The sequence below is a fragment of the Sinocyclocheilus anshuiensis genome, unplaced genomic scaffold, assembly GCF_001515605.1.
Source record: "Sinocyclocheilus anshuiensis isolate Anshui unplaced genomic scaffold, SAMN03320099.WGS_v1.1 scaffold1875, whole genome shotgun sequence".
NCBI lineage: Eukaryota > Metazoa > Chordata > Actinopteri > Cypriniformes > Cyprinidae > Sinocyclocheilus > Sinocyclocheilus anshuiensis.
Window position 1 is genome coordinate 334484 of NW_015549774.1, and position 18914 is coordinate 353397.

General features: G+C 34.0%; 1 protein-coding gene across 1 annotated transcript in view; it reads right to left on the reverse strand.

Annotated features, from left to right (window-relative positions):
- Nucleotides 1–9880, reverse strand: part of LOC107660848 (trimeric intracellular cation channel type B) — a 22909-nt gene extending 13029 nt beyond the window's left edge. The window contains exons 1-3 of the mRNA XM_016450272.1: nucleotides 9564–9880; nucleotides 9061–9364; nucleotides 2777–2933 (exon numbers count right to left, since the gene is read on the reverse strand). Of these exons, the coding sequence (XP_016305758.1) occupies nucleotides 2777–2933; nucleotides 9061–9184 (281 nt within the window). The 5' untranslated portion in view covers nucleotides 9185–9364; nucleotides 9564–9880. The remainder of the gene's footprint in view (nucleotides 1–2776; nucleotides 2934–9060; nucleotides 9365–9563) is intronic.
- Between the last annotated feature and the right edge of the window lie 9034 nt (nucleotides 9881–18914).

Genomic DNA, 18914 nt, shown 5'->3' on the forward strand with positions numbered 1-18914 from the left:
CACACACACACACACACACACACACACACACACACACACACACACACACACACACACACACACACACACGTGTCAGTCCACAGCTAATTGCCCATCTCTGTCCTTCAAAGCAGCAGAAAGTGCTCGTTTAAATAACCATTAGCATAATTTGTTCTGTTGGCTATTAATTATGGTAAGTGCTCATCCTGTGAATGATGATTTCTTTCTGAAATGTCAGAGACCCGCTGAAAGATGGACAAAAACAACCACTTTCAAATGCATTTCAGCGTAAGACCTTTTCCTTCACAGTGTTGCTGATTTGCTTTATAATATATGACATTCTTCTATTATACACATTTTCTGTGAGTGAACTGTGATTTATTCATGACTTTCCAGGCCTGTTTTTAATATTCCCTGATAATTGGCAGTGGATTACTTTGTTTCACCAGCAGAAAACCGTCAGCTAAATATAACGAACAATACTACTCTCACAAAAAAATCACATTATTACCACTAAAAAAATCACCATGTATATGACTAAAACATTCAGCACCATAATATGTATTAAATTATCATTGTTTTGTCATCTGATATTATGATTGTATCTCAGCACCACTGTAGTGTTTTTGTAAACAAATTAAAAACCTAAAACAAACGATGAAGCCGGCAGTTGTTTAGTAAAACTTGTTTATTTCCATGCGTGTGCATATTAACTTCAGGCCTTTAAATGGCGCCGTCACATCATGAACACAGAGCAGTCTCAGTCAGAGTTTAAGGATGATTCTGAGATCTGTCAGTGTGGTTTAGTTTAGTTCAGAGGACTAGTCACATCCTGACAGCGATCAACATTCAACATGAGTGTGAGAGATTTCAGAAACACACACACCCCAAAGACAGATTCTCATTTAACAATTAAACAGTCAATGATGAAAAGAACTTACATACACCTTGCAGAATCTGCAAAATGTTAATTATTTTACCAAAATAAGAGGGATCATACGAAATGAGGACAACCGAGGGACCCGTGTGCAACTATTACAGAAGGTTCAAACGCTCAATGATGCTCCAGAAGGAAAAACCATGCATTAAGAGCCGGGGCGTGAAAACTTTTGAACAGAATGAAGATGTGTACATTTTTCTTATTTTCTTACACGTTTCCCAGAAGACAAAATAAGTGAAATTTACCCTGATCTTCAACTTTAATGCATGTTTTTTTCCTTCTGGAGCATCAGTGAGCATTTGAAGCTTCTGTAATAGTCACATAGGAGTCCCTCAGTTGTCCTCTGTGTGAAAAGATGGATCTCAAAATCATTCAGTCATTGTTGGAAAGGGTTCAAATACACAAAAATGCTGGAAAACCACAGAATTAGTGGGAGTTGGGGGGGTTTTCTGAAGAACAGCAGGCAGTTTAACTGTTCAGGACAAACTAGATGAACAACTATCACTAAACAAAAAAACACAGATGTGGATTATTCAGGTAACAACACAGTATTAAGAATCAAGGGGATGTAAACTTTTGAACTATTATTATTTTCTCTTGTGGACTATATGTAAACGTCTTTTATGTGAAATATCTCATTCAGGTCAGTACTAAATAAACAATAACATGTATTTTGCATGATCCCTCTTATTTTGGTAAAATAATTAACATTTTGCAGATTCTGCAAGGTGTATGTAAACTTCTGGTTTCAACTGTATATTTAGCATAATTTTAGATTTTTTGCATTGCGACTATTTTAATGACAAAACATTACATTCTCATTTCTGTGATGTGTCTGAATGTTTTGCTTCTCGTAAGATTCATGAAAGATAGTGTGGCAAATCTCATTAAAACTTGCATTTTTCAACCTGAAATTAAAATAGAGAAAGGAATTTTAATATCCATAAAGACAATTAAGCCTGTTTTAGAAGAATTAGGACATAAAAACATTAAATTAATGATAATAAAACACATTTTACTTCTATATTCTCATTTCTGTGATGTGTCTGAATGTTGATGGGCACACCGTTGACTTCCATAGTATTTTTTTTTCCTACTATGGAAGTTAATGGTGCCCATCAACTGTTCAGATACTAACATATTTTCTTTTGTGTTCAACAGAAGAAAGAAACTCGTACAGGTTTGGAACAAGTGGAGGGTGAGTAAATGATGACAGAATTTTCATTCTGGAAGTGAAATACTCCTTTAAAGATAAATCAGTCTCTCTACACATCTGCAGCATTTATTGACTATGTTTTTTAAGTTGGTGGATTTCACTTCAAGTTTTTTGTTTGTTTGTTTATATGTCACAATTGTAAGTTGTTATTAAAGTACTTCTAAAACACATTGGTCCCTGTAATGTAGTATGTTGTGTTGTGTATTGTGTAAGATACTGTACTCTTTAACCACCTCAGTCTTGGTAATGCAGCATAGAGACATGTTTGTGTGTTGTGTACGATCATGTTCCAGTAAATCACATTTGTCCCTATAATGTTGGACGATGTGCAGTTGTGTATTGTGTTTAAGATACTGGTGAGTGTGTGTGTGTGTCTGTGAGTGAGTGTGTGTCTGTGAGTGTGTGTGTGTGTGTGTGTGAGCGTGTGTCAGTGAGTGTGTGTGTGTGTGCGTGTCAGTGAGTGTGTGTGTTTGTTTGTGAGTGAGTGTGTGAGTGTGAGTGTGTGAGTGAGTGTGTGTGTGAGTGTGTGCGTGTGTCAGTGAGAGTGTGTGTGAGTGAGTGTGAGTGTGAGTGTGAGTGTGTGTGTGTGTGTGTGTGTGTGTGTGTCTGTGTGTGTGTGTGTGTGTGTCTGTGTGTCTCACCACATGAGTGAGGCGAGCAGCAGGTTGGTGGTGTTGGACAGTGGTGCGACCGGCGCATCTGCCATCATCAGCGCTGAGAGAACGGCTCCACCGAAACAATACAGCATCGAACTGAACCAACACGCAAACGGACTGCGCTGAGAGACCTCCAGCGCTCCTGCAAAACAATCTTCATCAGTTATGTGACATTACAGCCAACAACACAATTACCACAACAAGAGTCAGTGTTCATCATTTAGAAACACTCCAGAATATCTCAGACAGATTGAGACGAACAGATAAACCATGATCACGTGACTGTGTGCTGGAGTTTAAATCTCTGCTCTGAGATTAGAGTGAGATTAGCATGAGACAATCAGCCAGAACACGTGACTATGAATGAGGATGATCTAGAGTGCAATGATTTGGGGGAGAAAAAAAATCTAATTGCAGTTTTTAAATTATGATTGTGATTTAAAATGTGATTTAAAAAAAAATCCTTGTTTTTGGAGGGCTGTAAAATTTGGCCAAAATTGTGTTATTACATATCAATATATCAATAAAACAGTAATAATAATATTAATAATAATAATAACTTAATAAAAAAAAAACGATGATAAAAATAATATTGCCATTATAATATTTTACTGTAATATAAATACCTTACAACTGTAAAATTACAATACTAATACAGTAGTTATGGCTGTCTTAATATCTTCTTTTTGAAATGTTAAACCATCAAACTTTTATTTTGACAGAAAGGGATTTTCTGATTCAAGTCTTATTTCAATTAATCGCGCAGCGCTGTGTTACTGTTTTGAGCTCAGATACAAATATTTCAATTCTAAAACTCATGAATATTCAAATATGTATCACTCATGTCGATCAGGGTGAGCAGTGTAACATACTATACATACATTATTTTATTAGTTTTATTATCATACATTATTTACGAGGCTATATAGAATATCTGTGATTTTAAAAATTTATGTCATATTGCATTTCAAATGAATAGTGAAGACAAAAGGCGGTTAAAAATGATACATTTTAACCTAAATTAGACTAATACAAATACTATATGTGACCCTGGAGCACAAAAGCAGTGTTAAGTCGCTGGGGTATATTTGTAGCAATAGCCAACAATACATTGTATGGGTCAAAATTATCCATTTTTACTTTTATGCCAAAAATCATTAGGATATTAAGTAAAGACCATGTTCCATGAAGATATTTTGTAAATTTCTTACCGTAAAAATATATCAAAACTTAATTTTTGATTAGTAATATGCATTGCTAAGAACTTCATCTGAACAACTTTAAAGATGATTTTCTCAATATTTAGATTTTTTTGCACCCTCAGATTCCAGATTTTCAAATATTGTCCTATCCTAACAAACCATACATCAGTGTTAAGCTTATTTATTCAGTTTTATTCACTCAATTTAGAAATTTCATGGTTTCAAAGCAGATTACATGAAATAATGTTTTCAATATCTTAATATCTCCATGCCTTTTGGTCTAATTTAGCAGATTCGAGCTGGAAAATAATTAGTTTATCATATAATATAATCACAAAACTGACAAGAGCTCAAGAGACAGTTTAAAAGTCGACTGCTTGAGATGTAGAAGGCCTGATATCTGCAGTGATAACTGACCTGTTAAACACCCAAACACGCCTCTGAACACAAATAAACGCCACGGCCTTCATGGATTTAATCAGGTCATGTGATGCAACCGCTTGCTCAACACGAGCTCACAGGACAGTCGCATTCATTCTGATCACATGATGCAGCCACTAAAGCAGCGAATGGATGACATCGAGACCGAAGCAGAGCGAATCCATCAGAGATACGAGGCAATGCATCAACACACACACACACACACACACACAACTCTCACTCACACACTCACTCACACACTCACCCACTCACACACTCACACACTCACACACACACGTCATGCTCTCAGTGTGTTGCAAGGCTCCAGTGGACGTTTACCTACAGATAAACCACACTCACAGAAGCAGAACAACACAAGATGAGATGTGGGTTAAAGTCATGCTGTAGAAACGTACCTGTCTACCTGCAGACGCCTGCAAGATCATCACAAGCAGCGCATTACTCCAGAGCTCTCTCGTGTAGAGCTGAACACATACAGTCAACTAGCACTGATTCAACACAGTCTGGGCTTTTTTCTTAACCTCGTGTTCAGAAATGGAGTACAACTTCTGTGTTGTGAGTCAAACTGACCCACATTGGTTCGCATGAAATTCACCAAAGAGTGAAGATAAAAGTATCATGTAAAAACAGAATTTTTTTTATTGTAGCTGTCAGAGACTAAAAAAAAAAACCATGAGAAATGTAATAATTGCAATCTATTATTTGTTTAAATTTTTTTTGCTTTATTTCCAAGTCATTTATTTGGTCAAATTAGCTGCACAGACACAATTAAAACAAAAGAAATAAAAAAAAATATATATTTTTTGTGACTATTTGCACAATAACTACAAGTAAGTAGCAATATTATTTGTACTTAGTGTACGTAACATTTATAGCTATTTGAACAACAAACTTTTATTTTGTCATGTCTTTTTGTGTGAGTTTATTAATTTTCCTTTTAGTGCTGTAATAGGGTAGTAATTGTAATTGAGATCCAAAAAAAACTAACAACCAAAAACAATCTTTGACAGATATTTATGACAGTGAAGCTCAACTAGATGAAGAAACAGAGACTTTTCCTTGGACAATTCAGAAGACAAGTCTCAATTTCGAGTCTCAAATTTAAGCTTTGAGCCATAAACTTAATACGTTCTCATGTATTTCATATTTTAGCATTTGACAGGCTGCAATACAAATTTTCTGTTTTTCAAAGTGTTGATTTTTGGCAAATTGCATGGAAACCAACGGAGATCAATTTGACCACAACTCAAAAGTCCTTGCAAAATACACCTACTATAACCTTTGCAAGCATTTATGACCATAAATGAGAAATATTGACAAAAAATATTGGTTACTAAGGTGTTCCGAGTCGTTGCTATACGGTTGCTACGCTGTTGTCAGTGGTTCCATCCTGTTTAAAGTGAACAGAAACTATTGCATGATACAAAATAGAAGAATGTTTCAAACAATGGTTTGCTACATTGTTGTTCTCATTACGTTTGTCACATGACCTCATTACATCCAGTGAGTGGCGTCATGTCATCATCTCAGAAATAAATAATTCTATTAAGAAAAATGTTTTAATGTTTGGGAGTGTGATCAAATAATGATTTAAAGTTGCACTGAAACAGATGTAGTGACAGATTTGGCACATCAAGTTATTTTGATTCCAAATTACAATTCGGTTTTTTTTTAGAAAATGAAATATGTATCAAATCATTCACAATAAGCCCAATAAAAAAAGAGTTATTACATATTTTAAATGGAAGGTCGAGCAGAGTGCATTGCATTGTGGGATACACACACATCACATCTTTTTGGCAAATGTAGCAATAGATCACCCAGAAAATTCAAATATGGTGCCCAAAATAAATAGCAAAATACTGAATATAAAAATATGAATTTAAAAGAAGTCACAGAAGTTGCATGGACATGGAAATATAGCTCAGCTTGTCTACACTCTCAAACTACCTTGTATATATTTGACTATTAAAAATTTAATTATTAGTTACTATATATAACTAATAAAAATATATTATTGATAAAATAATGCATATTCTTATTCAAGACCTTCAACACTGCTCGAACTGTATAATATATCATTACAAATGTTTTTGGTAACACTTTACAATAAGGTGTCACTTGTTAACATGAACGAACAATGAACACTACATTTATTACACTCTTTATTAAAGTTAGTTAATAAAAATACAGTCGTGCATTGTTTGTTCATGTTAGTTCACAGTGCATTAACTAATGTTAACAAACACAACTTGTGATTTTAATAATGCATTAGTAAATGCTGAAATTAACATGAACTAAGATTAATAAATGCTGTAGAAGTGTTGTTCATTCTTAGTTCATGTTAACTAATGAACCTTATTGTAAAGTGTTACCATGGTTTTGGTCATTTCTTCACCATAGTTCTGCCACAGAACATTTTTGTAAAGAAAACAAAGCGCTCAAGACCACAACGTATCCGTATGACGCAGCTGACACAGAATAGCAAACGCAATTTACGTCCTGTGGATATTCTCCAAAATGGCTCTAACAGGGTGACGCGGCGGAGACGAATTGTTGAATAAAGTCTGGGTTTTTTTTTTTTGTGCTCAAAAGTATTCTCGTAGCTTCGTAAAATTACGGTTGAACCCCTGATGTCACATGGATTATTTTACCGATGTCCTTGCTATGTTTCTGGGCCTTGATCGTGGTAGTTACCTTGCTGTCTATGGGAGGCTCAGAGAGCTCTTGGATTCCATCAAAAATACGGGTTTGTAACAACATGAGGGTGAGTAATTAATGACAAAATGTACATTTTTCGGTGAACTATCCCTTTAACTAATAGATTTCACCAGTTTTCCATTATGTTATGCATAAATAATATCTAATTAAATATGCACTCATTTGCATAAATATGTAGAACAGAAATCTAAACATTGAATAAATCCAGTTCAAAAATGTTTTTACAAAGGGATTTGAGTTTTCTCTTTTTATCACTTCGCAAATCAGAAATATCAAAACTTTTTCATCATGTTTTAGGAATAAAGTGTTGTAAAACAAATAATCAAGCGAATGATGTATGAACAAACCCCTCTGTAAAAACCTTCAGAATATAGATAGGAATGAAAATAAGTTTTGTTATTTGCAAGTTATGCTGAAGTGGAGAAAAAACTCACAGGCTTTAAACATATGCATTTTCGACACTTAAATGTGTCTTTTGGATGTTTAGTCTGAGAAAAAAAAAAAAAAAACATTATGGAGAGCCAAAAATCTCAAAAGTATGGAAGCCCGTTTCCGTCACCGAATAAAAAATAAAAAAGGTAATTGCGACTTTTTATCTCACAATTCTGACTTTTTTTCCTCAGAATTCTTTTTTCATAAACTCGCAATTCTGCGAACATATCAGTCTTAACCCCCAGTCTTAAAAAGTTGCAGTAACTTTTTTTTATTCAGTGGCAGAAACGGGCTTCCATACAAAATTGATCAATGCAAAAAAAAAAAGAAAAAAAAAAGTTTTTGCCTGTAGTTTCTTACATCTATATGCTAGAGGACTTCTAAACACTGACAAAATAAACACCACTTTCAGTCTTTCTTCCTGGAAAACAGACTATTAACAGTAACTGCAGGTTAATTAGTTGCACTGGATGTCAGTCTGGATAGTGTAGGAGTCAATATGCTGCAGGTTAAACAAACACGTTTAACCTAAAACATTCTTGAGACTCTCTTCCTGCTGGATCTAAACATCAGGACGTGTTGAGTCTCATTCCCCCTCCAGATATTTCAGTAAAGTGCTGGACAATAGAAGAGAGCGGGATGCCACGCAGGTCAGAGGCTCTAAAATAGCCTGCGATTTACTGCAGCTGCTGCAGCCAATACAATAGAGCACATGCATGCATTACTGCTCAACACAAGAGCAAAGGCTGATCTCAGCACTGGCTAACCACACTTTGGTTAATGCAAATGCTGCATGCGTGTTAATGCATGTTTGGTTAATGCAAAACGACCCGAATTTGTGCCTCCACCCTGCATGCAGCGCAAATGCATGTTTAACCACACATTTGCATGCTTCTATGAGAAAAACAGAGATAGAATATTGACAGAGAGTTAATGATTAAATGCACTTCTCTTCCCTTTGGCCTTTGATCATGCAACTTCTGCTTTCACACTCATTTAAACACACACTGGCCTGCTCTAGATGCATCAAATAAACAAATGCATTCTAACGAGAACAGAAGCCTCATTGTGCACCTATTGCAATTTATAAAGCACTGCTTTACCTGCCTGGTATACATATAAAACACGATCAAATGCATGACAAATATTCATAAAACATATTAAATGTCAGGTCTCGGGTGATTACCACAAATTTGTTGATTAAATACAAGCAGAAAACGCACATTTCTTGTGATGTGAGGACAAAGACGTTCATGTCAAAAGTGTTGACAACCTGTCAAAGCACACATAAAACAATGATTAAGAATATAACTACATTATAAACCCTTCAAGTGCTCAGATACTGTGCAGAAGTGAGTCATAAATCCGATGAACCGGATAGAGATTCATTCGGATTTGATTCCGACACTGAATCGCGTTCAGGTGAATTACAGCTAAAGCGTATTAGAGGTGATTCGGTTTGATTTCTCTTACCTGGCTGCTCTCTCAAACTCATCACTGATATGATATAATGCGCCATGTCGAAGCAGGGGAACATGGAGAGGTTTGACAGCCCCAGAGCGAGTTCGTTTAGATTGAGAAAGCCGAACACATCCATGATTACGCCGCTTCAGGCTCGCGCTGTAATCCGCCCTCAGTCGGTTGATGACTCGGTTCAGCTGATGACTCGGTTCAGGTGATGTCTCGGTTCGGATGATCGGACACAGGATCAATCCAGCTGATCAGCAGCTGATCGGAGAGCTGTAACCGGATCCGCCGCCATTACAAACACACCAACCTACGTTACACAGGCCACAACTTTAGTTTGATCTTCTTTAGATTATACGACCATGATAATACTTTTTAGACACAGCCTGTGTCCCAATATGCATACTATCCATCCTAAATTCTATGTGATGATAGTAATTTTCAATACTATTTAGATAGGGTGGATAGTATGCACATTGGGATAGATCTTAGCATCGTTAGCATCGTACCTTGAAAATGCGTGAATGGTTACATCTTCGATGGTTTAAAATAAAGTACCGCGTTATTTTCATCCGATTTGGATCGTTTTTTTGCTCTTCGTGTGGTAAATGAATCTCTTTTCCTCATCTGTGAACTAAAGATGCTGCATTTCCTCGTTTTTCCTCACAGAGAGACACCTGCTGCACAAATGAGGAATAACAGAAGGCGGTTGAGCGGAAGTTCCCGCGCTATTCCTCCAGGTGGCGCCAATGGCAAACGCATCGCCATGGAAACAGAAAGAGCGGGAATATTCTGTGAGCGCGCCAACGACTGAATTGTGTGTGTGTGAGAGAGAGAGAGAGAGAGAGAGAGAGTTGTGTAAGTCAGTTCTGGACTGCTGTGGTTTTTAAAAGCCATACTGCGATAAAGCAATATGCCATCTTTCAATCACATCGTCAATAAACAGTACATTAGATCCGTATAGAAAGAGAATGTCACATTATTTTGTTACTCATGACTACTAATTGGTTTAAAATTCAATTCTGGCTGATGTGCATTTCTGAACGAATCATTAACAGGCCAGACAGCCAATCACAAGCTTTGGCTTCAATTCAGTGCGTGTTCTGAAGGCTTCATTTAAACTCTGGTTTAATTCACATTTTAATTCAGATGAGTGCTGAAGTTCCCACAGCATTGACTGGAGCAAGAGGAGGGAAAAGACGATGAAAGATCAATATCAGGGTCTCTAGCACCACTGTGTGGCTATTATAACATGACAATTACTTTCTGAGTTAAACTGTTTACAGGTTTGCCATACGACCAAAACCTAAAACCCATACATATGTCATTTTAATGATATCAGCTAACAGTGATTAGATTAATATAAGTGTTGCAGATTGAAAGCAAAACTATACCTAGCTTATTTGTATAGTGCTTTTGACAATACACATCATTTCACAGCAGCTTTACAGAAAGTCATGATGTTATTGTTTAGAATATCTTAAAATCTTCATGTCTTATTTATCAGATTAGAGATGGACGATAATACAGTTACATTTTGCAACAATATAAACAATCAAGCAGTTTAATATTTGCTATGAAGTATTGTATAGCTTTACATGAGTGTATGCAGAAAAAATTAGATGTACTTAAATCTACATAACTTTATGTAAAGTCCCTCTAACTAGCCACAATTTCTCAAAGTCTGAAGCATCTAACACACTTCTATGGCTAAAATGCTAAACCTTTCCAAATTTACCTCAGAAATAAAGTTTTCCTCAACTTATTCATATTACACACACACACACACACACTCTCTCTCTCTCTCTCTCTCTCTCTCTCTCACACACACACTCACACACTCACTCACACACACAAAGGACACACACATTTTCATAAGAAGCACGCAGTGTTTTAAGAGTAACATTCCTCAGCGCTGGTAACGACGTCATGTGATCATCTGTTAAACACACTGCGCTCGGAGGTCAGCACAGATCTGAAGGAGGTCACAGATGACCAACATCTGAGCAGGCCAAGGGCAGCACGGCTGTGACCTTTAGCCTAGAGGTCACTGTCAGGAGAGAGCAGTAACCCGAGGGAGGATCTCTGAACAAACACACACACTGCGTTTTCATGCAGATGCCGAGGATGCATATGGAATTACTTTTTATATAAAAAGCAGGTATATATTTCAAAAGTAAATATTTTTGCATTATAATTTTTGTAGATAAAACGTTTTTTTTAAAAAGCAGGTATTATATATTTCAAAACAAAATGTTTTTCAACATTTCAAGTTTTGTGTGTGTGTGTTTAAAACTTAATGCAGGGATTATATATTTCAAAAGTAAAATTTGTTTCATTATAATTTTTGTAATTAAAACTTCAAAACAGGCATTATATATTTAAACAGTTACATTTTGCATTTAAAACTTAAAAATTATGTATTTCAAAAGATAAATATTTTTGCATTATAATTATTGTACATAAAACTTAAAAAAGCAGGTATTATGTATTTCAACAGTTAAATATTTTTTGTATTTAAAACCTAAAAACCATGTATTATTTCAACATATAAATCATTTTTGCATTTTAAACAAAAAAAGTTCAGTTTTTGAATTAAAATTTCAACCGATATATGTTTGTGTTCGACTGTAAATGTATAGAACATTAACGATTTTAATTCTAAAACTTTTCTAGTTTTTTTTTTTTTGTATTTAAAACTTTAAAACAGGCATTATATATTTAAACAGTTACATTTTGCATTTTAAACTAAAAAAAAGTTAATTTTTTGAATTAAAATTTCAACCGATATATGTTTGTGTTCGACTGTAAATGTATAGAACATTAACGATTTTAATTCTAAAACTTTTCTAGTTTTTTATTTACATTTTTTTTATTTTTTTTTTTTGCACTGTTCGTTCGATTCGCTCTGTTTGTGTGTGGTTAGGAAGCAGCAGAAGAAAGACACAGCGCAGCCTGTTTGCCTGAACGCTTTCATCAACCAAAGGCCCAACCGGAGCATTTTTACGCAGGAATTCCCGCTGAATGGACGCTTGGATCAGAGGAGGGTTTCTCCTCTAAATCTGACCGAGTTCCTTTGAAAACTTCAGCTTCAGGCAACAAAGCTTCCCCTCTCTCTCGCTCCCATTCTTTCTTTTCAACATTGCATGTCCAATTTCTTATGAAGGTAGAATGACGTCAAAAAGATTTGCATACGCAGGGTAAGAGTTGTGGAAGTGTACATAAGAGCGTGCTCAGATTGAAGGTCATTAGCTCAGTGTGCCACTATGTGTGAGCTTGTCTATTCAAGCCTTATTCTGTAAAGCGCAGGCAGACGTGCAGTGAATAGAGAGTCTCTAGGTTATTTTCATGCTTTCGGTGCAGAGCTGAGTCTGTCTGATGAGTTTCAGAAAGCAACCATGCAGCGTTTGCTTCGAGAAGCGCTAGCAATCACATACCGTATCTTCCAGAAAATAAGTCACACTGGGTCAAAATTGCATTGTTGACAGCAAAACACAGATAAGTCGCATCGGTGTAGAACTCACTTTTTGTTATTACATTCAGGAATACTAGTAAATCAAATGTTTACAAACATTATAAACACTTTTTCTCAACAATCAGTCCTATGGTATTCATAACAGGAATGAGAAACATAAGCATAAAGCCAAGAAAAATTATAGTGGCATTTATTAGAAACAGCATTTATTGTAAACTCCAACACAGTTTTTCTGGAAAACAAAAACACTTTATTATTACATTCAAAAATAATGTCAAATACCAGTAAATAAGATGTTTACAATCATAAACACTTTAAACATGTATTTTAGTTGCTTGGTTTTGGTTGCTCAACAACCAGTCTTTAAATTGAAAAAAATAAATATATAAGTATAAAACAAATGTAAATTTCAGTGGCATACATTATAAACAACATTTATTATAAGGCAAGCCTAAATAAATGCATTTGAAGAAAAATCTAAATGTGTGTGCTTTATGCAGTTTCTGCTTGCTTGATGTTAAGTGCATTATATAAGTTGCTTTTGAATTTAAGGCACATTTCAGATGATAAAAAACATGGTTTATATTGTAGAAAATACACCCGAAAATGCAGTTGCTATTATTTACTCTCCCTCATGTCATGCACCTAACGATGCATCTTCAAAAATTGTCTATTGTCAATAGCACAGCTCACGCAAAAAACGTGTTTTTCACGGCAAAATCTGCGTAGAGAAATCTTTCGCCCTCTCACAGAATTCCCAATTGCGTGGATTCCTATTAAAATGACTGTGAAAATTCATAGAGCGAGGAAAATGTGAACTTTAGAATGTAAACAAGCGTGAACGAGAATGATTTTAAACAAGAGTTTTGCTACGACTGTAATACTTTGAATATTGCACATGTGGTGCATTGACTAACTTATAATAGTTTTACATTTACATTTACATTTAGTCATTTAGCAGACGCTTTTATCCAAAGCGACTTACAATTGGGGGATACAATTGATGATGTGTGTGAGTGCTGGTAAAAGTGTAGGAGAGATTGCTTGGAGGAGGTGTGAGGGGATTGGGTCTAGAGGGCATGTTGTAGGATGGCTGGAGAGCAGAAGTTTTGATACTTCTGCCTCAGTGAGGGGACAGAAGGATATTTTATGATATGATTATGTCCTTTTATTAAGCGTAACAGCATGATGTGAGTAAGTGATGACTTCTCAGTTTTATTACGTCAGAGTAATAATTTTTCTTCCTTAGTGTTTTTGTAAACATCTAAAAATTCTTGAATCAGGATGCATTTACTTGACAAGTAAAATGATTTATGATTTTCTGAAAATATTATCCAAATTTTGTTAGTTTTTGCCTAAAACGAGCACAAATATCTGCCAGTGGGGTTAGAAAAATCATCTCAATTTAAAGGCTAAACAAGATTATTTTTCTTACCCCATTGGCAGATATTTGTGCTTGTTTTAGGCAAAAACTAACAAAATTTATATAATATTTTCAGAAAACAAGACATAGTATCTTAAGTCATTTTACTTGTCAAGTAAATGCATCCTGATTCTAGAATTTTTAGATGACAAAAATACTAAGGAAGAAAATCTTTTTTTGCAGTGCTCGTTATATTTGAAAACCTTCAGCCAAGACAGAAAAGGTGGGTTTTAGTAATAAATATCCTTGTTTTATCAGAGTCTTGCTCACATCCAGCGAGTCAGGCCTGATTTATGTTCTGCAGGTGGCTGTGAAAGGCTTTAAACACACAAGCCTTTTAGTCGTGTTTTACAACTCTGATACCTCGTAAAACCCTGAAGAGACAGGTGTTATTTACAGGAGATCCAGTGAAGGTTTCTGAGGTTTTAGAGGGGTCTTCATTTAAGACACGGGGTTTCTGCAGGTCTTGAAGTCTAAACTTCCTTCCTACAGGTTTTTCAACTTTGCTTCTTTTTTTCAAAACTTCACACACAAATCCAAGAATCTCACACACAAAATGCAAAAAGCCTCACATCTCTTGCAAAATGATCTCAAAAGCAAACATTTGCAAACACCTTCGCCATAATATTAATTCCTGTTAGATGTGTGTGTGTTGCACAGAGAATTGTGTGTTGTGTTTTGCAAAAAGTGTTTTATGAAATTGAAAACCGAGTCAAAGGCTGAGAATTAGTGAATGGTTTTGTAGACTTCTGCTGTTTGAGTGTCAGCTTTCAGAAACTGTGTGACTGCAAAACATTAATATCTTCCTCAGTATTTTTGTCTTGCTTTCAGTTCAAATATCTACAGATCTTTAAATCAAGATATATTTACTTGAGATATAAAATGAAGATATGAAGTCTTGTTTTCTGAGAGAAGCATTGTTTATGTTTGAAACAAGAAATACACTGTATATCAAAACTAAACATTAATCGCAATTAATCGATCAATCGCATCCAAAATAAAAGTTTTTGTTTACATAATATATATATGTGTGTACTGTGTATATTTTTTATGTGTATATAAATGCACGCACGTGCATGTATATATTTAAGAAAAACATGTTATGTTCATATATTAAATATATTTAAATAAAATATAAGTTAAATTAATATAAATATATGCATGTAAATATTTTCAAAATATATACTGTATGTGTGTATATTTATATATGCATAATAAATATACACAGTACACACATATATATATTATGTAAACAAAAACTTTTATGTTGGATGCGATTAATCGCGATTAATCGTTTGACGGCACTAATAAAATCTATACAAACGTATAATCTAAAAATGTATTTAATTGCATTCCTTTGAATTCATAACTCATGATTGCTCAAAATCACTCCAAATTCATAAAACAAGTTTATTTCAAACAGAACAACATCAAAACTCAATTTTTCATGCTGCAGTTGTTCGTCTCTGTCAAAAGAGAACATATTCATGTTTACCAACAAAATTCAGTCCCAAAAGTGTGTGAGATACGGGAAAAAGCTTAATATATTTTACAATATTTTTTGACACTAATAGAACACCATAGATAATTTTACAAAATGTATTTTTACACCTAATGGCACAAAATGTACATCATTTTATAATGGTTATAATTGCAAAAATGTATTATTGGAAATAAATGAATAAAAAATAAATAAATAATAAACGATGTGTATTTTGAGGGACTTAAACTAAAAACTGATTTTTTAGTAATTGTTAATTTGTTTGTATCTCTTTCATATCAAAACGGACCCGAATGTGTTATGAGGGTTAAAATGGTCTTTAAAAACACTCTTAAAAATAAAGGTGCTTCACAGTGAAGCCATAGAAGAACCTTTATGTCTAAATGGTTCCCTTTAACATCTGAAGAACCTTTCTGTTTCACAAAAATTGTGTTAGTTTTTGCTTAAAATAAGTACAAATAATCTTGTTTAGCCTTTGAATAGAGATGATTTTTCTTTCTCCATTGGCAGATATTTGTGCTTCTTTGAGGCAAAAACTAACAACATTTGGATAATATTTTCAGAAAACAAGACAAAATATCGTTAGTAACTTTACTTGTACAGTAAATGCATCCTGATTCAAGAATGTTTAGATATTTATACTAGAAAACAAGACAAAAATACTAAGTATTTATACTATCATGTTTCTTGGTTCTTCTGTGGCATCTCTGTGAAGAAGCTTTTAAGCATCTTTATTTATTTATTTTCTTTAACTTTTCCTCTGAGAAAAATGACTTTCTTTGCTTTTGTGTCTTGTGCAGCACAGATATCTAAGCATTCTTAAATCCAGATGCATTTACTGGAGATGCACAATGACTTGAGATATTAAGTCTTGTTTTATGAAAAACTGATACAAATGATTCTTTATATGGGGTCAGAAAAATGTTTGTTTTTGTTTTGAAATACAGTGTTTTTCTGACTGAACTCTAGTTTTGATGGATTTTTTTAGAAACAAAGACTTAAAATCAAATAATTTCTCTTCATCTCTCTTCTTTTTTAAGCAGGTTTAGATAGACAAAAACACTAAATAAGACATTCTTTTTTTTATTTTATTTTTTTGTTTGTTTTTGATGTTGTTTTCCAGTACAAATGTCTAAAAAATCTTAAATTAAGATGCATTTACTTAAAACCACTTGATTCTTTCCAATAAAAAAAATATCAAAATTAAGAGAGTTTTTGCTTAAAAAAAAAAAAAAGTTTAAAAATTATTTTTTTATTATTATTTTGAGCTAATTTTATTTTTCTGACCCCATGGACCTGCTTTATTTTGCTTTATAAATGTTATTTTGGATGCGATTAATCGCGATTAATCGTTTGACAGCAGTAACATTAAGTCTTGCTTTCTAATAAAACATTTAAATTATGTGAGTTTTTGCCTAAAAAAAAAACGAGGGGTTCGGAAAAAAAAAAGTTTTTTATTTTTCTGACCTCATAAAAAATGTTTTTCTGGTTTTAAGCATAACATCACTTAATTTCAATTAATTTTCTTCTCAAATACATGTGTCTTGATTTACGAGTATTTAGACATTTGTCCTGGAAAAGACACAAACAAAATACAAAATAAAGTTAGAAAATCCTTTTTTTTTTCTTGCAGTGTTCATTTTTAGAAACAAATCAAATATACACTGTGTCGTCCTGAAATACTCAAGGTCTGCTGGGAAGAAGCTTGAATGCTGATCTTTCCGACAGTTAACTTCCTGTTGAAGCCGAGTCCGTGATTGGCCGGATTTAAAGTGTCATCACGATACGATCTCTGACACGCTTTCTCACGCTGGACGGAAGCGAAGCTCAAGCAGCTAATGGCGAGGAGGAAGGAAGTGATGTCAGACTCGGTGTTGCTTTAAACAACAGGAAGAGAGCCAGGAGTGGGCACCCTTCTCCCATCATGCATCTGACAGGAAGTGATGTCATCGTTAGCCATCACAGGTTCAGGGTCGTCAGACGCTGGTCATCTGTTTAAATAGTGTTGCCTTGACTCATCGTTATAAAACCTAAAGGCTTGACACCACTGGCAGATATTTTTCATGATTTGATACATTTTTCAGAAATGAACACAACCTTTTAAGTCATTTTCCTTCTCAAGTATGGTATCTGTGCCGGTAGTGTATATATATATATATATAAACAATATGGAATGTCCCCATTTAAGTTTTTTCAGTCCCCATTTTTCAGTTGAAGTGTCATAGATTTGATCAGATTTGTACGTTTATCAGATTTTTTGTGACATACCAAATGAAAATGAGTGTCATTGATCGTGTGACTCTTCGTACAGACATTACAAACCTTTATTTCTTTAGAATAACATCACTGAAGAATGTTTTTATCATTAACTAAAACATTTTGGTTAATTAAAATAATAGAAAAATATAAATATTAGAGGAAAAACTCAAACTAAGTACAAATTAGAAACTGAAATAAGTCATATTAAATAAGCTGAAGCACAAAAACTACAAACTGGAAATAAACAAGAACTAAAACTGAAATAAAAAATTAATTAAACCTAAATAGTCATATTTAAACAGAACTAAAAGTGACAAAAGCACATAACAAAATTACCACACAAAAAAAAATGTAAATGAAATAAAGCTGAAATAATAATGAAAATGAGGAATATTGCCTCTGCAACTAACAGTACTAAATAAAAACTAAAGCTGAATTAAAAATTAAAATCTCATAGCAAAACTGCTCGAAAAAAACCTCTAAAAACTAAAATGAAAGCTGAAAAAATATATATAAAAAGCTAATTCTAAATTGAAATAATAATAATAATAATACTGAAATAAGACTGCTTTAATTCAGCCTTATGTGTGATTTTCTTCTTCTTCTTCTGCAGGTGTTGAGGTGTTTCCTGAAGTCCTCTAAAGCCTCGCTGTGTGTCTTTATTGTTTGTTAATGCAGTTAATGGAGAAATCACTGAGGAAAGGCTCTGAGAGATTCCTGTTATAAAAAACAAACAATTAAATCAGAGTTATAATATTTAGTATATACTTGGGTTATATTTAGTATTTAGATTTTTTTATTAATATTTAGATTTTTTCCCCCTTTTAATTTCAGTAATTTTGTGGTGTTTTGTCATTTTTATATATATATTTTTTTATATAATTTTGATCAGTTTTAGTTTAATTTAGTACATCAAGACAAATGCTGTTTTGGCAACTAGCTGAAATAAAACGAGTTAAATATTGACACTATTATCTTCTGTAGATAATAATTCATAATTGATGACTTTTGTCACTATTTTCCTGTTGAATCAGCTCAAATTAATGTGTACTTTATAAAACTGTATAGAAATAAATGTGACTTGATTTTTCCAGGAGTTATGGAGCTTTGATGTGGTCCTGATGTTTGGAATTCTCATCTCCATGGCAACACCGGATTCCTGCTGGATGATGTCACCGTTTCTGTTCCAGAAACACACCTGC